Raw genomic sequence first — 24,477 nt, forward strand, 5'->3', positions numbered from 1 at the left:
CAATCTATTTTGTTTTTACAATAAGAATATTATTGTCAGGCTTGAGTTTGTAGTTGTTTGTTTGGTAAGTATATAAACTTTAATAAAAATGATTGTGACCAAAGAATCAGAGACTTGTCATCAATATTTACTACAATGTAATTTTGGTAGTGCCTTTTAAATCAAGATTCAAAAATAAATATTTAAGTAAAAGTAGAATATTTAAAAAATTTAAAAGTAGAGAGATTCAAATTGTAAAAGAAAAAAAATTATTACTGTAGTAGCTATCTTAATTATGATTAATGCTTATATTGTAAAACAGATTCTGCTGTGATCAAATTAAAGGGATGGGTAGAATTTTAATATTCTTTGTAAGCTAGGTTGTACACAGTTCTGCATGCTTTAGATAAAATCACATTTTTGTAAATATAAATCCAAACCAATATAAATTTGTATCATAAAAAATTGAATTCATCAATTCAGTTTTTTTTTTATAATTAAAGTATTTAATAGATTATATTAATATGTTGTGTTGTTTTGTTATTGTTACAGTTGTTTTCTTTTTATAATGAACCAATTATTTTTTATAGGTTTATTGAATTATTTTTTCTATATTACTAACAAAAACATATTTTATAATTATTTTCATTACGGTGAAGCAGATGGATCATTTTTTATTACGCTGCAGTAATAATTTTTTTCTTTGGTTCAGGGCTTCTGTTTAAGTATGCAGCTCTTAATTTGAAATCTCAAAATATTGTGATTATTAAATTGGATAGTAATAATAATCTTAATTACAATTCTTCGATTAATTTGTGTTCATCAGTATATTTATTTAATCGTTTTTTTATTGTTATTGAATGATTAGTTGTTGAATACTACTTCGTATATAAAAATAAAAATATTCTTTATTCCTTTAGAGGATATATTGTGTTTGGATTTGTGAATCAAATTTCTAGTTGGCAATTGTATTATAATTAACTATTTATATACTTAATTGTTAACAAATAGATAATTTTTTTTATTTTCTAATTATATAAGTAATTCTATCTAATCATCTGTAGATTAATATACATGGGATGTTTCTAAATTAATTACACAAAAGGAACCTTTAATAATATGAAAAAAATAAATAACTTTCAGAAATGCTTTGATACAACACTGAGTACAGTATGCAGCATATCTTCAAATTTCATTTAAAAATGTTCAATATGGCTTGGTTTTGTAACAATGTCCCATCTTCGATCCTGTGAAGCTTGTTTTAATTTATGGTGGCAACTGTTTGTGTTATCTGGCGCCATAGGTCCAACATTTTCTGGAAGCAGAGGAACAAACACTTTCTTATGGAACCCCCATATGGAGAAGTCCTTGGAGTTAAATCAGGCAATCATGGTTTCCAGGAAATTGTTCCACCATATTCAATCCAAGTTGGCGCTTTCCCATTGAGATACATGATTAACGCAGTGGCACACCATTATGCTGGGAAATGAATTCTGTGCCCATCTCTTGTTGTAATTGTGGCTTGAAGTAATAGTTGTGGCTATTACCGTGTAATAGATAGTGGTTTGAAGTGGTTGCTTGCGGTATTTAGTCATGAATTGTCTCTGAATGATAGTATTAGATTTGGATTCATGAAATCATAAACACTGAGCATATTCTGCATTGGTATATGATTCCATGATGACTTATGGAATTATTCATTTATTCATGCCACCTAGTCAGGACGTTAGGAACTAACAGTGTTAGGCAGAAATGAAACTAGAAGACATACTGTATTAAGTAATGTATATCAAACATTTCTATTTATTTACTTTTTTCATTATTAAAGGTTACTCTTGTATAACAAATTTAGAAATATATTCTATAACAAATTTAGAAATATATTCTATGCATAATAAAACTCTTAGTGGTCTGAAGACCAAAACTTACATTTTTTAAATTAAATTTATTAATATCTTGTGATATAATTTGTTTGACAGAGATATTCTTGGCTAGACAGTGTGACTTTTCCTGGATTCAAGATTTTTCCTGGATCTGTGTTTTCATTATGTACAGGGGGGAAAGGATTTTTTTAAGTGTATAAAACTAATTCTGTGGTGCACATACAAGCTATATGTTTAAGTAGCAGTATTTTTATGAGACTACATTAAATTTAAATTGGCATTAGATTTATCATCACATTTTTTATTTCTTTTTTCTGAGGTGATCAGAATTTTATCATTGCAAGAAAAATTTTAATGTGAAATTTAAATAATTTTACTTAAAAAAAGGGGCATTAATTTGCCAATTCCAGGAATAGTTTTTTTAACCCTAAATATCTGTCTGATATATACTGCATCATAAATTTAAGATATGCTTTATTTAATTTTATTTAAATAGTTCATATTAAATCATATTGCTGGAACATTTTGCCTGTAATATAGCTGCTAAAATATTACTGTATGTTTTAATAATATCTTTGTTATAAACAAAGTAATTAATAAGGGAAAGGTAGAATAAAAATCAAAAACATTATGGGATTGTTGACGTAGGTGTTTTTATGCAACAGTTTGCAATATTTTGCGCTTGGAAATTTTGCGTTTATCTGAAAAAGTTGTCGGCAAGTAAGACACAATGATAGTTCATTTCAGTTGCTTGAGTCTACGAATTAACTGAATTTTTTTTATTATAGATATTGAGGTAAATTCTTCACTTCATTACATTTTGCGAATTTTTTTTACTTTTTTCTATCTAATTTTTAATTACTTTTCAGAAGCTGAGGTTCGTGATTAACACTTTTACTCAAGTGATCATGTGAAGTCAATACATCGCCCTTTTTATGTTTTTAGGCTTGCTGTTATTCTTGGGAGGGGAACATTAATCTGTATCTCTGATTAATAAGTTACTGTAATTTTGTAGTTAACATAACATGTCAGGGTATAAAAATGAGAATGCATTGAGATTTATGTAGAATGCAGTCCAGTCCAGCCTTGTACACCGCTCAAAATTAACAGAAATCTAATCTGTGGTTTGAATTTCAAGAAGAAACTCATTCTTTTATTTCACGCCCTACTCCACTTTCATATGATAACAGAAATGCCCACCTTCCTTCAAAATTTTGTGTATCCTTTATGGCTTTACCTTAAAAAGTAAACCTTATGGATTTTATATATTGCATTGAACTCTGATAACATTTAATGTACATCACGTGTGTGGTTAGATAAAACAGATGAAAGAAAGGAAATTCTGAATGCCAACTTCACCAGAAAGGCTTATGAAATCTAATGGGTTATATGAAGAAGAAAAGAAAGTAACTAAATTATATACCTATACTACAACTAACGTTAAGCATTCAACAAAATTTCTAATAAATCTACCTAAAAAATAGTGAAGACTTGATAAAACAATATTTCTAATATTTTAATTTTGACTGGAAGATATTTCTAAATATTCAGAATAGGTTTTTATTGCTCAAGAATAAATTTCTCAAAATCAATCCAAGATTGTACACGTTGGATAATTTTCATTTTATTTAGCCACTTGGATCAGTTTCTTTTTTCAAGCCTACCTTTTTTTTTATCTTCATTAAAGCATTTATTGATATAAAAAAAACTACAAGACATTCTTTTTATTATTTAATTATAATTTACATTTTGAAAGATCAGTGCAAGGCAGTCCAGTCCCTTAATATTTTTTACACTTAGTCCAAAAAGCTCAATTTTTATATTTAATATTTTCCTTAATGTGTTGTAAACTATCTATCATTAGTTTGAATCAAGAAAAACTTTTCTCCAAATGAGTTACAGATTGGTGATGGTAGCTAATTAATTTCTTAATACTACTGCTGCCTATATCTTGAGTTGGTCTAGCATTATAACATTTTTTTTTATGGGACTGAGAAAAAACTTACAACTGGAGATATGGTAAAGTACAGAAAAAATATATAAAATGCGTTGTCTTTTACTATGGATTGAATGTGCCGTCTGCAACAAACAATAGAAAAACATTTTTCTACAAGAATTATATACTTCCTTAAGTACTGTGTAAGTCAAATAAAAAGAGCATTATTATTTTACATTATTGTAGGAAGTATTAGATGCTGTTTAACGGTGTTTGTTTATGAGAGGAGAAAGTATGTGCTTGAATGATGTAAGAGCATGCATATGAGAGATGACTGAAGGGTGTAATTGTGATGTGGTTTTATTAATTCATTCTTTTTCTAATGAAATGAATGCATAATTTTCTTGCAGCGCAAGCGCGTGTAATTGATATATATTCGTTTCATTTCAAAGTATACATAATAATAAATATTTGCTACATATTATGTAAAATCATTTCTTTTTTTACAATTTGTAATAATATTTATTATTATGTATGCCCAGTTGCTGGTCATATTAAATAACTTTGTTTTCAATTTATTGGTTTATTAATGTACTGTCAGGTGTTAATTGCAAGTCACTCAGTTCTATTTGAGATTCACATACTTATTAGTCCAGTATTAATGACTTAGCTACTGTATTTCCGGCAACAAAAATGGCGGGTAATATTATTGTTGCCATTTTCCTTATGGATGGAGGTAAGTGTGACTGAATTATATTTAATATCTTAAAAATCTCTTCTATATATCTTACTGATAACCAGGTAAATCACTAAAAGTTATATTTCTTGTAATTACATGTGTTTTCTTTAGTAATTTTGAATCTGGTTTATTACGTGAAAATTATGAAAAATTTATTGCAATGAAGCTAATGATTTTATGCAATACAATCGATGTCTAGTAATTATGAAGTGGTTTCATTTCCAAGAATTCTTGTATTGATGAGGATGGGTCAAATTAGAAAACTAAATGATTTGAACAAAGTTTAAACATTTTTTCTTTAAGTTAAGCATGACATAATTTTTTATTCTAACAAAATTCAAAATTAAACTATGTGACATTTAATTAAACATTAGTGAATTTTTTTTCACTTTTTGATTTCTTCAAATTCATGATAACACTTTGTTCTGTGAGTTATTTGAAACCTTCCTACATTACATTGCAAGTTAATACGTACTAGTTAAGAAAATTACCTTCTATTTAATTATTTCTATTACTTGTGTTCTCTTTAATTTTACAAGATTATGGATAATTTGTTTGTTAAATGGATTAAGCCTGTGTTAACCTAATGTGGCATTGTTCGTTATATGTAACTTATATTGCTTTTTTTCCTAAGATATTTTTTTTATATACCAAAAATTTGTTCTGGTAGTTTTTCTATACTTCCATAAATTATTTTCAGTATTCATATCAATTAGTTTGTCCTCCATATTGTATTACATTTGTCAATTTGTTTTTATTAAAAATTAATTTCTTTGAAACCAGTGATGTGTGTGCATCTAAAGATGGTGCCTCTAATTTTTATGTGCTGTATTATCTGAAGAAAAATAAATATATGTATGATAAACTGAAACGTCATCTTTTATTTCTTACTATTTTATATAGAAAGGTAGAATATCTTTTTTTTTCTTAAATTATTTTTAATGTTGAAAAGAAAAAAAGGAAAGTTTTTTTTAGTTCTTTAAGCTTTTCAAGTTGAAATATTTTCATTTTATCATGGTTTTGTTAAATTTTACGCGAGACCATCGAATTGAGATTTAAAAATTCATGTAAATTAAACGGAGCATTTGTACCAATATTATCTTGAAGGATCCAAATTCTTATATTTATTGTATTTGAAGTAAAGAGAAACATTAGAGAACATTAAGTGTGTTATAAACTATATAGAAACTTATACACCTAAACCTTGTATTTGTTTTAAAAAAAGAGCAAGTATGCTATACTGCTTTGGTATCTGAACATTGACAATAGCAATGTCAATTACCTTAACATGTTTTATAAATGAATTGCATTTATTAGTAAATTATGATATATAATTTTATAGAATAATAGTAAATTGTAGTAATTGTTTAGTTTCTTAAATTTAATAATATAATTAAAGAAATAATAAAAAGACAATTTATTGTAATGGTATGTCTGGTAGCCATACTATAAATACTACAACACTTTTTTATTATAAAAAAGTGAACTGATAGTGTACTCATTGTGATCCCTCTGCAATGCATTATTTTGAGGAGGTAGTTAATGAAGGTGCATGTGTATAATAATTATGTTTTTAACTGCAGTTTATTTTGAAAAAGTTATAGGTAGACATGTTGTTTCGTATTGATAGGTATTGTGTAAGTATTCATTATTAGAGTGAGCATCTTGATTTATTTTTATTTTCTAAGCTATTTATTGCTGTAAATGTGGGATTTTTCCCATGTTCAGTTTAATATTTTTTAATTGCCACTTATATATTAGTAAACATTTGTCTTTGAGAATACTTGGTATTTTTATTTGAGAACAATTTTTCTACCTTTTTTTTAATAGTAATTATTTACTTTTTAGTAGGATTTCTTTTTAAATTCAAATGAACATAATGAATATGGATTCATCAACTAGTAAAAGTGGTCATGGATTATATAATGTCTAGCAACTAAAGTAAAGAGAGCTTTTACTTGGAAGATGGTAGAAATTAACAAACTCGATATTTGATAATTTCACAGATTGCAAAGACAAAATGGATACTCAGAATGCAAACTTGAACAATATAATTTAGAAGCAGTTAGTTCACAACATATAACACAAGAATAAAAATGATTTAGATGGACCTCCCAACAGCTCTTTTGGGAACTTAAAGCTACTGAATATTAGGCTAAAGACATAGTCAAAGTTTTAAGAAATGTAACATCAGAATATATTACCCGGTATTTTATTTTTATAAGACTAGATTTTGACTAAAATGTTAAATAGATAAATGAACAAGTGACTATGGAAAATATTTCATCCAAAAAGGTAATAGTGACCAATCTTTAACAAAGGCATTAATTGGATCATTCATGCTTATATCTGATATTCACAGGTCTTTCAAAAATAATAGGTGTCTATTGTTTGACAAACTGTCATTCAATGGGCAGTGTTTTGTATTGCAATGTTATGTGAAACTGTTGGATATTCTATGTAGATTGAAATCTAACAATTGTAGGTAAGAAAAATTTACAAAGAATTGGTTGTAAAAATACAAGTTGTCATTGTGTTTCATATATATTTTTTTTACTTCTGATGGCATGGACCTATACAGTAGGTTTTCAGAATAACCCGAGTTTATAACAGTAGACAACTTTTGCACTGCTGGAACTACTTAAATGTACAAAAAAAAGAAAAGCTTAACTTAATTTTGGGACATTCTAGAACTCAACTTTGATCGTTAGCTGTAAGATCACTTTTATAAGGTCTCTTGAGGATTAACAAAAGAAACTTTGCAACAGGATTAAAAGTGAGAAAATCAAGTAGGAAGATAAGTGAAGGTAAAGTGTTACAATCCTGTAATTAGAAAAATGCTCATGAAAGATAAGTTACGCTAGAGAAGCTGTTGTTTAATATTTTAGGTAATGCATTTATTTCAAATACATAATGGCATTACATTGTTTGTCCTAGTAATACTTGTATTTCAAGTAAAGAAACTAACTCGTATTAATAATTTTATCATTCACTTAGTAAATTAATATTGTATGAGTATGAATAAACATAAAAAAGGTTATGCAACTTGTAAATTTAAAAAAAAAATGTAGAAAGGCTAGTCTATCAAAAGGTGGAAAAAATGTAAGCATTGGTCATCATGACCACTACATCTTGCATCCATCGAAAACGGGATATGAATTTAACATTTATAAAGAATATTTAGAAAAGTATCGTATGGCTGTGATTACTTTTAATTCTTAGTACTTAATAAATTACTTTTAATTTATTTTATTTCCTAAAAATAGGGTTAGATATTCATATTGTTTTTTGCAATTTTTTTACAGGTATTTTAGTTAAATTTCTATTTTAATTTGACAAGTTGTAGAAAAATATAAATTTTCTTGAAATTATTAATGATTTCAGATATCTAGAAAGAATGTTTTAAATAAAAGATTTCATCTTTAGAAGGGATTGTATGTAGTTTTTTTCAATAGTTGAACCGTTGTTTAGTGAATTATTTTGAATAAATATTCTTCACCTCAGTATAAGAAAAAATCGTTCAGTAATAAAGATAAAAAAGCATTGTAGCTGCGGTCGGCAATATGCTTATATTTACTGGAGCAATAAAAATATACATTCCTATCAAATAAATTTTAGAATTGTACAAAATTAGTTATATTTGAAAAGAGAGTTGTTATTTGTGTTACATTAAAAATTTTCAAGATTTCAGTTAACACAATTTTTTTCTGAAATTTATTTTGGTAACTACAGGTCTATCTATGCCCAATTAGTATATTGTAATCAACACTTGTTAGAAAATGGGAAAAAGTTGAGTAAAGGAATAATTTTATGAATTTTGAATTTTTTTAATTGTATTTTAATTACCGTATATTGGCTGACCTTAAACATTACATTAACATTTTGCATGGTTTGAAAAGATCTAAGAATACTGAAGTGTAGTGTTGAATAAAATGTTACTGTGAGACATACTCATAAAGTAAAGGACCATTTGGTCAATAAAACTCTTGAGAAATGGTTTTTACTTGGAATTTATTTTAGTTTACTACAGTAGATATGTATATGTGTATTTCACTTTTCCACATAATCTCCATTCATTTCTAAGCACTATTTGTAACTGCACCAGTTTCTTTAACCTCTCTGCATAGAAGTTTGCTGCCTGGGAATTGAACCAGTTGAAGTCAATCTTGAGTTCCTCGTTTTCAAACTGTTGTCCACCAAGCCACTTTTTCAAATGCATAAAGAGGTGCAAGATCAGGACTATGTGGAGGGTAGTCAAAAAGTTCCCAACTAAAATCTTGAATCTCCTTGGTTAAGGCAGCGGTGTGAGGATGCACATTGTGAAGGAGGATTATGCTAAATAACAGTTTCCCATGTCGTCAATTTTTGTGAGCATTTTGCAGTACACGTCAGCAGTAATTGTGGATCCATGTTCCATGAAATCAACCAAAATGACGCCCTTTCATCCTAAAAAATGGTAGCCAACATTTTTTGACTTAATACGGAGATTGCTTAAACTTTTTCTGTTTTGGAGAATTTGAATGGCACCACTGCATTGATACTTATTTCGATTCTGCATTGGTGTAGGATAGCCATGTCTTGTTGCCAGTAACAATGTGAGTAAACAAATTATTTCCATCTTGTTGATAGTGGTCCAAAAACTCTTATCGACTCCACATTCTTTGCTCTTTCTGTTGGTCAGTGGGCATTTTTGGACCCCACCTTGCACACAATTTGTGATAAACAGAATTTTTCTGTGAAAAAATCATGTTGATTGAAGTATGTACAACATGTGGAAATTCATCAGCCAGAGAACTAATCGTCAATTGCTGATCATATCGCAGAATTTGGCTCGCTTGTTCCAATGATTTCATCGGTCTAAATACTGGGTCTGCCACTCTGCTCTTTCGTCATACACATTGTGCGGCCATTTTTAAAGTCTTTACACCATTGTCTAACCTTTCCTTTTTACTCATTACTTTAGATCCACCCACCAGGCACAACTCCTGAAGAATTTCAGCAGCTGAAGATCCTTTTGCACAGAAAAATCGAATCACAGTGCACACTTTACAACTGGCAGGAGAAACGGTTGTCATGGACATTGCTATCTGCATTTACCAGCAGGCAGACAACTACAGACTCAGAACAACTGCAGTAGATTTATAAATACCTGATAGATGACCCTGCATGCATGAAACTGTGTTCAGACCTGCTAATATTTAAATATAAGCCAACGGCCTTTACTTTACTTTATGAATATGCCTCGTAAATAAATTTCCTAATATTATTAAAAAACTCTTTTTCTTAAAAATCAGAAAAACTCTAATCATTCAAGCATTTAAAAAATATTTCTGATTAAATAATAAAAATTCCTTTCAGAAATTTCTTAGACTGTTACAGAAGTGGTGGAGTTCTGCAGTAACCTGAAGTGATACTACCAATAGAAAGTTCCTAGTTTTCTTCAAGTTTTTGTAATTACTATTACTGTATAATATTTCTGCCTGTAATAATGAGTATATTTATTATCTGAGTAGAATTATCGTGTCAGATTTTACATTTTTAAATCATTGTTTCATCAATTGTAAAATTATAATTTTATACTAAAGTATACCTCGTTTACTACTTTAATGATCATTGCAATTATAAACTGAATATTTGCATAGGATTATTGAGTATGTTCATCAAATTTTTTTTGGAAGTAAATTCTTTTTTTAATAATTTTAACTAACTATATCATTTAGGATCATCCAACAAATTATTCGTTGTCTGGCAACATCAGCTCAAAACTCAATATTCCTTAAAAATCTCTGTGTTCTTATGTGCACATTTTCATCATCATTATTTGAGTCCAAATTACTAAAGTCATACTACACACCTTCAGAAAAATAAAAGCTATAAACACAAAAAAAATTTTCTGCAAGACTGTTAAGTGACTTTTGATACTCCCCTTTAAAAAATGAGCTCATTGACTGTTCACAAGTCGAAAAAAATACAGCTTGAAAAATATTTATAACAAAAGTAATTTAACTAAATAAGTTAGTTATTGGGCATTTTAAGAATTGTGTGTTTTATGAGTACATCAGCTAAGGAATAATATTATTATATTGTACTATATCACTTCTATTGCATATTATCATGAAGAACACAATTTTCAACTCCCTTACTACTTCAGTTACTCTCTGATAAAGTTTTTGCCTTATAGGTATTGTCAAATAGTTGCTGCCAATATTGCAGTGCCTGTTAACATTTTCATAAATTGTAATTTATGAAACTTAGTTAACTTATGTAATAATTTATGTTAATTTATGTAACTTTATCAAACTTAGTTTGATAAGTAGGCAGGTTTTGTGTTTAATATCCAAATGATGGTCGTTCATTTTTCACTGTCAGAAACAGTTATGTGGCTCAACCAAATTTTTAATATTGTCAAGATTATCCAGCAGTGTCAAATAATTAGGACTGTTTAATTAATTATAATAATCAGTAATGATCTTATGTATTATAATGAAGTAAAAAGATTTTCATAAATTTCGGTTTAAATTAATATTGAAAGATATTTGTGTGATTTTTTTTTTCTTTTGTCAGGTAAACAGTTCTTTCAAATTCTAAATAAATGAGAAATTTGGGGGGGGGAAACATCTGGAATTTGAAATGTTTGGTAAATATTCATTAATAAAAGAAAAGTATTTAAGAAATCAACCAAAAATGTCTTAGATTTATATTCATTTTTGATCAACAAATTCATTCTTTTTTAATAGTATTTTTCATCATAACTAATGATGATAATGATTTTATATTAATTTGTTAGTGAAAAAATATTTTGACTTTTTTTTTAATATTGAGGTAGGAATGTATTTATGAGAGGAAAACAGATAAGTAGTTACATATTTGACAGATAGGTTTTATTTCTATAATTTGATAAATTATTAGTTTTCATCAGGAAATCATTAAAAATTTAATTTGCGTCGTTGAAAATTAACGCGAGTTAAAGATTTTTAGTAGATAGGCCAGCAGTAAACAAAAAACAAGTGAAATCAATATATGTGACTTGCCACTACTATTGTTTGCTGATTTCTGTTCAGTCGGTTATTTATATTTTGTTTTCATTTGTTTTTTCTTTTTTAGAATTGACATGGGTTTCTATTTTCACTGTTTGACTGAATAATTTATTTTACAGTTGTTTTTCATATTCTTTTTTGTTAATATTAAATTTTTTTATCATATTTCATATAAATTAATCTTGTACATCGCAGTGAGTAAATTGAAAAGCTCTGGTTCTAATTAAAATTTATTATTAAATATGTAAAAGTTACCTGAAATAAAATAGACCAATGTTTTAAAATATTTAGTAAACTTATTTTTGTACTAGCTAAAAGGATAATGATATTTTGTTAAATCATTGGGGCCTTTTAAAGTAGTTAAAACCAAGATGTTGAGATTGTGTTTCTATTACTGTTTTAGGTTTTATTAAATATATATACTCTGCTAATTAGAGAAGTATATTGTTAATGAATGTATCAAGGAATGCACCTTGTAAATTCTTATATTATTGAGGGTGTGGGCTTTTTTTTTAATGATCAATTAGTTACAGTTGCTATAAATCTTATTTTAATGCAGTATGAAGAATAAATCTGTATTCCACTCTTCTATGAAATAAATTTCTGCAAAAGCCAGTAGCGTGGGATTTTGGTGATATTTTTAATGTATATGATTTTTCTTAATAGGATTAATTGTTTTGCTGTGCAAGTTAAAATGAAACGCTAAAACCATCATATTCAAATATATTAAAGTGATAAATATTTCTTCCATTACTTTATTTAAATTAGTAGTTGAATTTTTTTTATGTATATAATCATCCAGGTTGTTATACTGCAGTATACAATAAAAAGTTTCTAAAGCTAATTAACATTTAATTAAATAAGTTGTCGTCTAATAGCACCATTGTTTGTTTATTTTTTTTTACATAAGACATTCATGGTAAATGCAGTTTTATATTTTACTCGAGATTTGTTCTTAGTATTTGTTATTAATTTTTCTGTAATTTTACAGGTATCGTGTTCATTATGCATGGTAATGTTTGATGGTGGATAATAACTTCAATCAGTAATCAGTATTCAAGTAGTAAGTATTGTAGAGCTTCTAATTTATTGTTTATAACTTTAAATTTTTTTTCAGATAAAAAAAACGTACACAATCCAGTCATGAAGTTTAATCTTTATACTGTGGTCTTAAAAAACAGAATTTTGAATATTCAGGATCTCTATATGTGCTTTCATATGTTATATATGAATTTGTAAATAAAAAATATATTGTTTTGTAACTTACACATTTTAAAGATTATAATTTTAACACTTCAGAATTTTAATTTTCTTATAAAATTCCATTATAGATAAAGCTTAAACTAAGAGAATCTTATTTTTCATATAGAGATATTATGAGAATCATTCGGTAATTAAAGACAAATTGCAACTTAAGAAAAACTATTTTATGAAATAAACTTGAAATGTCTGAATTCAAGTCTGCACTCCTGACAGAAAATGTTGAAAAAAAAAAATGAAAAGAGAATATTTCCATTATTGTAAACTCTTGTGTTTATTTCAAAATGTTGGATCTACTTAAAACATGAACCTTGGAAGAACAATTTGTTGTGATGAGATTATTTTCTGATGTTGTACACCTGGATATCAGCTGGTATAGTGTTACTAAGCCGGGAACTATGAAGGCCCAATCTATTATGATTGTCTGGAAGAGAACATATGATCAACAACTACTATTGTGACATCATAGAAAGTAAGTGAAATGCCCCAGTTTTCTCTTTGTAATGCGTACCCCCACACTGCTTGAAAAATAGTTAAGAAGTTGGGTTCAAGTCTCATCAAACCATGTTTTGTAAGAAGTAGCCACACGGTTCCCACCTATAAAGGTTATGAAAACAGCATGACAGATTTATCACTATTAAAAGAGTGTAAAAATTAGAGATAATAAAGGTTATAAAATGTGTCAGAAAGGAAGTGATTTGAAAATTAAATTCCAAAAAGAAAGAACATAGTGTAACAAAAATTACAGAATTCTGGTTTCAAAAAAGAACTGAGCTTATTTATTATACTTATTTTGATTTATGTCTACATTTGGTCAACACCCTCTCACAACTAGGTTGAATTTGAATGGCCCTTTTATAACAGTTAATAAATCTGGTTTTGATTGTAACATACTTAATATTCAGGGATTACAATTATTAAAACAAATCATTATTGAGTTAATGTTGAATTACTTTATTATTTTTACAGATTTCTACATGAAAGAAACTTGTGTACAGAGTGGTAATCCAAGACCGATGAAAAAGGATAGCTACAACACCATGTAAAAATGGCAACTCGTTAACTAAAATAATTAATTGGATTTAGTGATTTGAAAGCATCAGTATGAAATTAGACGAGGTGTTCTTGTGAGTGACACTATATCAGAAATATTGTTTGAGTTATTTTATTATATGTAACTTTAAAAATGATTTCTTCATGTTGCGAGGTTTCTAATATTTCTTTTAAATATACACTTGTCTGTGTCTCATTCAAAATTGTTTTCATCTGTTAAATTGGTACTAAGGGAGCAAGCTTAAAATAGAGAACTTTAAATATTACATTTAATATGTTGAATTAACATAGTTCACTCTTACTGAGATTTTAATTTATTTATTTTTTCAGTCGATTTTTATTAGTATGTAATAATATTAGAAATGTGATTTTTATGATTTATTTAAATAATTAAAAAATGAACTCTTGATTGTAGTGATTGGCATCCCAGTATCACATATTATCTTGTTGACACATGAAATTGATCAAAATGTTTGTGCAAAACAGGAGAAATAACTAAACCAATATAATCCTAATTGTATTTATTAATGATATGAAAAATGTAAAATATACAGTCTATTTTTAAATGTTAATATTTAATTACAGTATATTTAATAATATCTAAATTTTATTATAATCTTCAAAACAGTTAAAAGTCCAGGATTTCCTGGACACATTTTATATTCATATGTTTGTTTCATTATTCTTTTGGCTACAGTTTTTACACTCTTTCATTCCTTTCTTCTGTTGTGCTGTTTTTTAATGATTTTTTTGAAGGTTTGGCAACTGGTCGAATGTTTAGTGCCTTGCAGGATGATAATCGGGTTCTTATTTCTAATCAAACATCATAAAAACGGCTTTGCTTTACATAAATACAATATAAAAAGTGTGCATTACAAGAAGTTTAGTTGCAAAATGTAAAAATGTTTTGTACCACCAAATGGTTTTTTTACTATAAGGACAGTATGCCATCATTTGATATCTTGTCTTATCTATTCCAGATATAAATTAATTATAATTTTAAATAGCTACTGGCTTCTCAGTTATAGTGCCTTTCATTTGTGAAAAACTCCATTGGATTACCAAATTCAGTAGTAATATAATCTACAGAACACTTGTCATACTATTTCCCAACATGACTTTTTAATTTTTCATATAATAAATGTATTTTTTCCTGTTAGCATACTAGTACAGTATGTATCTTGATCAAATAATTTGGTGGTAAGTAGAACAATGCTGAAATTAAAATAATCAAGGTATACTGCATGGCCATTACCACCTAACTTTTCTTGTAATAAATGCATCACTACTTTTTCTGTATGACAATACCACCTAAAATAATGTCTGTGGTGTGTCGTCCCCCCTTCATATACATGCATTTTAAACACCAAATCATTTGCTTCAGTTAGTATATGTAATTTCATGCCATTCTTTTGGTGCTTGTTTTTTTATTGTCAAAATACCAAATGGCCACGCCAGACAATTCTTTGCCTGGCGTGGCCAGACAGGATCTGGATACAATCAAGATTACGATTACAATCAAGTCTGCTAGCCTTATCTTTTGTAGACGGTCACCTATTATTGCTGATGGATGAGAAATGTAACCATGTTAAAATTAAAAGAAATCTGTTCCACAACATTATTTTCTGAATATTGGTTTATTGAAAAAAAAGGATCAGTTTACCAATAATCACCGAGATGAGACAATGAAATATTGCCATGTGAAGGAGTAAGGCTAAAAGTATGTTTAACTCTTCTAGGGTAACATCCTTCCAATCTGCAATATGGGATTTCACCTTTGTTTGTGGAGAACATAAAACTTCTAACAGCATATTCATTAGTAAACTTCACGTTAGTTTAAACAAAGATTATAATCGAAATCATTGTTGGCATGGTGTCAACTGGAATTGGAATAAGCATTCTTTGTTATTTTTCTAAATATAAGTTGCTTTAACGTACTTGAATTATCCTACTCTTTCCTAATTGTCAATTTCATCCTTGGTTCTGGAATTCAAAAGTTTCATTCAGAACCTGCAAAATAGTCAACGCTGCTATCTTCCCCTTAACTGTCTTCCAAATATCACAGAAGTTCATTACATAGCGCTTTATTTCTGCTTTCATGCTGGATCCAGAAAGATTTGGTGTGTTGGCAATTTCAGCTAAGAGTGCACAGTATTGAAGACAAAAGATATGTAACCAACATTACTATGTATCAAAACCACTTTATCAATGATGCCATGAAAGCAAAACTGTTTTTTCAATTACACCACATTTGTAGTACAGCTACAGAAATGACTAGTCTGTGGATGGTGTTACCGAAGGAAGCCGAGTCACCTTGATCAGAATGGTCTGCAGTCAACGTTTTAACAATATGGCCACCAATCCGTGATGATATGATTGTATTTTTAAGCACTTCTCATCCATTTTTTCACAGATACTCTAATGGGTAAACAAATCACCTACTGTATGTAATGTCTTTAATATGTTTCCTATACCTGTACACATCTTATTTGAATATAAAATATAAATGTTTTTGAATATACTAAATGTATTATACAGATGCTGTAATGAAGAATGGTAACCAAGTTTGACTCAAGGGGATTTCCCTACTCAATTTAAAACTTTCTACAGCTTCCAAAGTCCCTCCTAAGAGAAAAATGTTATGAACTCAATGGCTCAAAATTTGTTTACAATAAGCCATTCCAGTGTAGATTGTATAAACAGGCTTGTCAATTCTTGAAGATTTGTTCATTTAACACTTTCAGCGCCAGGCTGATGATGCAAGTTTTTACCTCCAGCCCTACTGTATATTTAGGATTTCTCTCTTTGGGACTGTGTGTATCAATTTGATTTATTCCTACAGTTTCATGTGGACCATGTATCAAATTGATACACAGGTATTGTTAAAGTTGGGATTGATTTATATCAATATTTTATACACTGTAGCATTGATTGAAATGGTACTATTTTTTGTTCTGGTCAGCAGTAAAAGCCAAATACCATTAGGTCAAAAATTTTGTGTTTTTAGTTTTAGCAGTCATCTGATTTTTAGAGGGAAACATTTTAGAGATTTCAGGTACTTATTTTATTTTTGAATTTTGCTATTAAAAAGCAATTTTTGCAGCTATGCATAAATGCGTCAGTTAACCATAAGCTGATCAAACTGGAAAAAATAGGAAGATGTGTGATGTGCTATGCTGCTTTAACCTATGCTGTTTGAAAGCATGCTGTCCAGAAGACACCTCAAGCTTGACTTGAATGCTCAGTGTGTGAAGAAATGTTTATTTGTTGTTTGCATGGTGTTTTTTAAATCCTACAAATCAACCAAAAAGTAATTGTACCAGTTCAACCAGTGAGCAGTTTTGTTAGACATTTCATATTATTGTAACAATGTATTACTCATTTTAAAAATATTGTTATCAAAATCACTTTGTATTATTATAACTGTTTTAGTAGTTGTAGATTAATTCATTAGTATTATTTAGTTTGCTTGTTACAAATGAAATGGCTGGTTTTCCAATTGTTATTTCGACTAAATATTTCGAACCTTTTATCATAAACCATGTGTATATAATTGATACACACTATAAAACGTGGCTGATATGGGCTGAAATGAGTTTTATGTATGTTAGGAGTACAAACCTTAAATAAAAATCATCTGGTCCAATAGGGGCATTCATGTATGTATCAATCTGATACACATGGTGTGAAAATTGTTAATCAAAGATTTAACATACAATATATTCATGCACTGTTAATTTCAATCTCTGCCAGAATAATTCCTAGTCTTTGTTATGACGATATGATCTATATTATAAGGTCATACAAATAAGGCCCCCCAAACAATTTCTAATAGAAATATTACTTTTCTAATATTTATTTTTACAATGTATTTCCTTAATTTATTTGATATACTATAATATCGTTATAGTCTAACATACTAAACACGTAAGAGTTCAAAAAAATTGTATTGTAAAAAAAATTTAACCTGAAGGTTATTTTCAGTGAAAAGGTTTAACAACCTTCAGGTTAACTTGTTAGGTTTAAATTGAAAATTGTTAAGTAGAAAGACTAGGAGGGACAGGGACAGGCTTATATTGAAATATGACTAAATAGAATTATTTTATTAAATATAAAAACTAAATAATCCAGTAGTATTCTTATTATAATAGTAATACATTACAATACTTTTATTATAAAAATGTCTGCAACTTTATAGTAACATCAAAATTGATAGGTAATACAACAGAAGACACATAAAATGTAATTTTTCAAGGTTTTTTTGTTTGAAAACACAGGGTTAGATTTCTAAATAAATAGGGTTATTCTACCACCTGGCAAAGGAAACTGTGGGGTTAATCTTTATAAGGTGATTAATGTTCTCTTAGTTTCAATAATAAAACCAAATACAGTTCAGATAACAAGAGAGAGATACCTGAGTTTAAGCTGTTAAATTTTACATGAAACAGAATTCAATCGGTTTTGTAAATACTTTCTTTAAACATGAGAAACGTGTGAGTGAGTAAACAATGGTTTTCCTGAATTTTCAGTGATTTTTAAACTGTAGTGTGGGCCTCATTAGAAAAATATTATTCTCCAACTGTTGCACTGAAATAATTTTTTATATTGGTAAAAAGTTTTTTAACAAAATCAAAACGTTAATCCGCCATTATTCAAAATGCAAGCACTAGGCTCGCACATTGATTTTTGTTTATTTACCCATATCTAACGTTGTATTTTTTCTTTATGCCCATGTTCAGTTTTTTACTTTTTATTAACAAATTTGTTTATTAAAACTGAACAAAAAATTATAAAAGGGTTTATGCAAGTATAATTGTCTTACATTAATGCAGATTATATTTACATAACTGCTATATTACACTTTTGCTAAATATTTATTATTTAATTTTATTTATTAGTACTCATTATTATTATTCTGCTTCTGCATACGAGAAAAAAAATCCAAAATTATGACAAAGAGAAATTTGATATGCTACTACACGCATTTACAATAGAAATGAAAATAAAGGAAAATGAAATCGTGATTGATTATAAATGAATTTCAAAAACAAAATATTAAAAAACTCTTCTTTGAAAGAATCGCAAATTGTGAGTGTGCTTTCCTTAGAGTAGCAACTCACATTTACAGCACATAACTGTTGTTTTTCCTTTTTGGACAAAATGCACATTTAGCTCTGATCTGATTTACTGGCTCTGAATGAATGTTGCTGATCCACAGATTGTAGACCAAAGTATTTCCTGATGCCGAGTTGTTTGTTCTGCTGTACGGAGTATTGTTTGGGCATTGATCTCCAAAAATCAAGCAAAGAATAAAAAGTTTTGAGAAGCCACCAAAAAGAAATTTGTGCAACACTATGTTCGGATTTCAACCTGACCACAACAGCAACTCCTCCTCCCTTTGTTAGGTTAAAAAGTTGACACTTTGCTTATTTAGGTCACGTGTAGTTTCATCTGAATCATGCATGCTCGAAATTACAGTAACATTATATCTTTTAGATACATAGGACACCAACATAGAACTTTTTTCAGACACAAACTACTCCGTGCCAGTTATGGTGTATACTACCTACAATTTCTGATTGTAATTCACTTTTGTTTTTCTGTACAGTATTATTAGCATACAACAGTCAAATTCTATTCCTCCAATTTAGCTATATAAAAAAAAAAGTTGTTACTGTGCATGTTTTTTCGGCATGAATTTTCTGAAAGGGCACTTCCTCCTGAAAGCCTTAGGAATGTCACCCAATGTGACATATTTTCCAATGGTATAATTTATCTCATAACATGCTACAAGCCTTCAAAAACCTCCTGAATTGGTATAAATTTGTCATAAGCTTTCCTCATTTCTCTGGTAGTGGTCATCAAATCCTAAAGGCTCTTGGTAACAAATAATATCTATTTTAGCTTATCACAAGGTAAAAGTATTCAGGGGCCGTTCCATCAGTTGCCCATAAGTCATTTACATTGTGATGCAAAGACTTCTCACCCCAGCCATATAAAGTAGCCCTATAAGAGTCCTCATTCCATCTAAATTAGTTACAATCTTGTCAGACTGTCTACTATAAATTTCAGTCCTCACATTTCTAGCAATTAATTTTACTCCAGGGGGTGGATGACTTAATCTGATGAATTCTTTAAAGTTTAAAGCCATATCATATAAATTCATTTAAGATACGATTATTCTTGCCTAAACAAAAAAGGTTGATAGTAAAAGGTTAATTATATATTTTTATGCTGACCACTTCTAAGTGATTAAAAAATAAGCACATTACTTATTATTAAGATTGCTGACATTCGTATGTTAGGCAAATTAACCCCTTAAATATTCACTTTATTTGCAACTGCTAAATGTATTTTAATTAAATGAATATTAAACTATAATGAAATAATTAAAAAGAAATGGATAGAAGTAAATGCCATTTATTCACTATCTTTAGTTTGATTTATAATAGTATAAATGTATTAGTTTATGGTTCATTCCATTTGAAGTTACTCAAGGGTGGTTGCTTGACCAGTTCAAAAAAAAATTGAAAATTATTTACTGTTTCCTACATGTCTCGGGAATTTAAAACAATTATTTTTAAACTTTTTTTTAAGCAGTTTACCTGTGGTGGCTATTTTTGTTACAGTGCACACACCTATTTTTGTGATTGTAAGGGTTTACAGAAAAAATTATAACTAAAAAACTATTTCTCCTGGAAGGATGAAACAAAATGCAATTTATTCATATTTTCTCAAGGTAAAAGATTGATCCAGTGGTTTATACCTATCTCTCTTTCTATGAGAAAATTACCAATAAAGTTGAACATGGAAAACTGAAGTTTCACGTTTGGTAATTTTTTCGAGGCAGGATGCATACACAGTTTGAATTATTTTTTTATATGTATGTAGATATAAGTAGTTTTACCATAAATAATATTAATGATGATAAACTTACCCCTAAATTTTAATGAATTTTCTAAACCTGTCAAAAATCATGAAAAACCTGTTGAAAATGATACCATTTTGACTAAATAAGTGCTCCAAGGGAGGTTTCTTGTCTTGGCACTTTGATATTTTTATACTTATTAATTGAAATAGACTTTTTTGAACCATTCAACTGCAGTGTTCAAGTTGCAACATGCTTATTTATGCTTGTTGCATCATTTAGCTTTGTAATTATACACTGATTGTGACATTAGTCGATGACCTGTTCATATCTTTACAGTCTCTCAAATTTTATCTTGTGTTTGGAAGTGTTTTATTATTAAATAAATAAGTTTTCCTAATAATATTATTTTTAAATCGGTAGAAGTTTTACATTATTTTCAAGTAATTTCACATTAAGTAATGTTCCATAGGAATTAATGTGTATGAAGAGTCTGATAAAACAGTATACAGTACAGTGCCAAAAAAACTCATGAAAATCTTTGAATTTAGTGACGATAACCAACAACTTATTATGTGTTTAATACAGATTTCATTAGTGTTTGTAAATATCATGAAAAAAGGGTTTTTGTCAAAATTCAGTCACCTGGTATGGACAGTTCTCTTGTGACCCTTCGATAATTTAATTCAGACGCCAAGGACTATGAAAGACCATCCTGTGTCAAGTATTGTATCAGTGGTGGATATTAGCCTCGAAATGATGTGCAGGTTCATTTTTTCCACCCAGCTGGACCATATACATCATTTCAAAAGTTTCAAGAAGACAAATGGGGATGCTGATCTCCAAAGTGCTGAGAAGATTTTTGAGAGGTTATAACTTTATTATTAGTAAAATACACTTAACTATTTTATTTGCCATAAACATCTACAAAAACGCTGCGAGTTGTGCAAATTAGAGATTTTTAGGCTCCATCAGTTATTTGAATTTTTTTTGTTTCCAAAAATTCATAAAAATTTAGGGGTAAGTATATCACCATTATTTATGGTAAAACTACTTAACGTATAAAAAAATAATTCAAACTATATGCCATCGCTACCTTATGAAAAAAAAAATACCAAAAGTGAAATTCACAGTTTTTCATGTTCAACTTTATTGATAATTTTCTCATAGAAACAGAGAGGTAGATAAACTGCTGGACCAGTCTTTTACCTTGAGAAGATATGATTAAATTGCTTTTTGTTTTATTCTTCCGGACCAATCATTTTTTTAGTTACGATTTTTTCCATAAACCACTACAATCACAAAAATGTTATGGTGGTGCACACCATAACAAAAGTGGCTGCCCACAGGTAAACTGCTTGAATAAAAAATTAAAACAAAATACCTTTAAGGTCCTGAAAACATGTAGGAAACAAGTGGGTAAGTTTCAATTTTTTTGAATTGGTGGTCAAGCAACCAGCTTGTTTTTTTTTTCTTTCGGACACTTCAAATGGATTGACTCTAATACAAAAATAACATAATAAATTTATATTCATGCATTATTATTGTACTGAAAATATTAATTACACGTGATTAATTTTAGGGTAATTAACATTATGCAATTATTGTAATTAAATCTGTTTGAGAAAGTATAGTTAGGTTTAAAAAGGGAATTTTTATATATAAATTAGGAGTAATGAATGCTCCTTTTGCACATTATGTAACAAAGTTAATGATAGACTGAAAGTTTTTAATTTCAGAATTTTAACACTTTGTTTGCTTACCTGGCATACTGTGTTGTCACATCTCTCTGGAACGTACTGTGTTCACAGTTGGATCAGAATACAGATTAGTAGTTTCATATTTTGTAAAAATCATCAGAAGTTTATATTTATTCATTTGTGATATTAAATTATTGCATATTAATAATTTCTAATGTTCATACTTTATATGGTGTAAATTTTTTATGTACCTAATATATTTTTTATATTTTTTTCAGGTTAGTGTCTTCACTTCACAGAAGAAAGTAACCACACCAATCACTAATTTTCTGGTTTTTTGTTGGGAGTATGATATTATGAGCTTCATGATCTATTTAATTTGTTAAAACGGAAATAATTTGATTTCAGTTTGTGGTATTTTTTCAAAGTCGAAGGTTCTAAAGTTTAAATTCTAGTAAAAGTTTCTTACTTTTATATAGATTTGAATATTATATGGTGAATATAGGTACTTTGGTGGTGTACAGTTAACCGCACATCTCAGGAATGATTGGCTTGAGTCTATACAAGACCACACCTCATTTTCATGAGGTGGGGGGTTGTGAATAGTTCATTAATTGAACATGTTGTAATGTACACATTAGAAAATAAAAGTTTATGGTATTTAAATAAATAACATTATTGAACTGGATGTTTGAATTTTATTCCTTTATTTTAATAAGATGCATTTTCTAACAGACTTTTTTTTTATTACTTCTATACCATTGGTTAAAAAAATGTTACTATTAGTTTTCAGATCTGAACTTGATTAATTGCTTACAAAACTTTGATATTTTCATGAATCATATGAAGCCTACATACATACAGCTTTGCTTTGTGTAATCATCATTTTACTCCTATCAACCCATTCCCTACATTGACCAATGTAATTAAGATTAGCTTAGTTAGTTTTATTTCATTCTCAAATTGTTGAGGATTGTTAATTATTTTTGATGTATTTAAGTTTCAATACAGTGTTATATAAAACAAGCCTTTGGGTAGTTAATTGACCTGTTCAGGAGTAAGCCTTTGTTAATGGTGAGTATAGTGTTATGATAGCCTTTATAAAGGACCTTAACAAGAAGCTTAGAATTTAAAGGAATTACTCCCAAAGTTGACAATGAAGATTAGTGAAAAAGATTGATTTTAGATGGTTCATCAGTAATGCATTACTGACATCTAAGTAATACATCCAAGGTCAACTAATCAAGAGAGGCCATACATGATGGTTATGGATGAAATGGGTAGGCTTCGTTCAAATCTAAAATTTATAAACTACACATTCAATATTAGATCTTATGTTTAAAGATATAATTGACTAGTCGGTCCATCTAACCAGAAGCTGGACTCTCAAGAGGCTCAGGACCTACCCCATGGCTGCAAAGCTTGCTTCAGTCGCCATTCCCACCATCTACCCAGAGCGCTCCACCTTGGACTCATGCAGTATATTATCTTCATCATTCTGTGAATGCTGGTAAATAATAATTATAGTGTTCAGGCTTTATAGAAACCTAAAACAGAAAGTTACATTATTATACATAAATAATATATTGAAATAAATAAATTTATTTTATAATAGTTAGTGCATGTCAAGATGTCAAAACATAAAAACCAATTGAATTGCATTTCCTGGCTGTTGCCCCACGAAGTAAAATACATTGCTGATTGCAACTATTTGTCATTTAGTATTGTGCTAAATTGTTAAATTTATGAGTGGAATAAGTTATGTTTGTTACAAGTAAATAAAATTAAAAATTTTAGAAAACCCAACATAATAAATGTTTAATAAAAAAATATTAATTAGAAAGACTTAGAAATATTCAAAACAAGTTTTAAAGAAACATATCTATTGTAGCATCCCTGGCAGCTTATAATTAAAACTAATTTAAGAACCTGCTCTGAGCTGATACCTATGTAATGCAAAAAACATCAAAGTTGGCCCAGCTGTTTTAGAGAAACACCCCATGATGGTCTCTACCTGTAAAA

At 28.6% G+C, this 24,477-nt stretch overlaps 1 protein-coding gene across 2 annotated transcripts in view; it reads left to right on the plus strand.

Moving 5' to 3' along the window:
- Nucleotides 1-23,143, plus strand: part of LOC142328189 (uncharacterized) — an 81,616-nt gene extending 58,473 nt beyond the window's left edge. Inside the window, exons 12-14 of one of the 2 annotated variants that reach the window (XR_012757215.1) lie at nt 12,566-12,637; nt 13,804-13,961; nt 22,734-23,143. Coding sequence is in view for 1 of the 2 variants with exons in the window: in XM_075371759.1 (XP_075227874.1) it covers nt 12,566-12,607 (42 nt within the window). In the remaining variant the exon portion in view is untranslated. The remainder of the gene's footprint in view (nt 1-12,565; nt 12,638-13,803; nt 13,962-22,733) is intronic. The other variant, XM_075371759.1, reaches the window with a different exon arrangement.
- The last annotated feature ends 1,334 nt before the right edge of the window (nt 23,144-24,477 follow it).

Source organism: Lycorma delicatula, chromosome 7, assembly GCF_047948215.1.
Source record: "Lycorma delicatula isolate Av1 chromosome 7, ASM4794821v1, whole genome shotgun sequence".
NCBI lineage: Eukaryota > Metazoa > Arthropoda > Insecta > Hemiptera > Fulgoridae > Lycorma > Lycorma delicatula.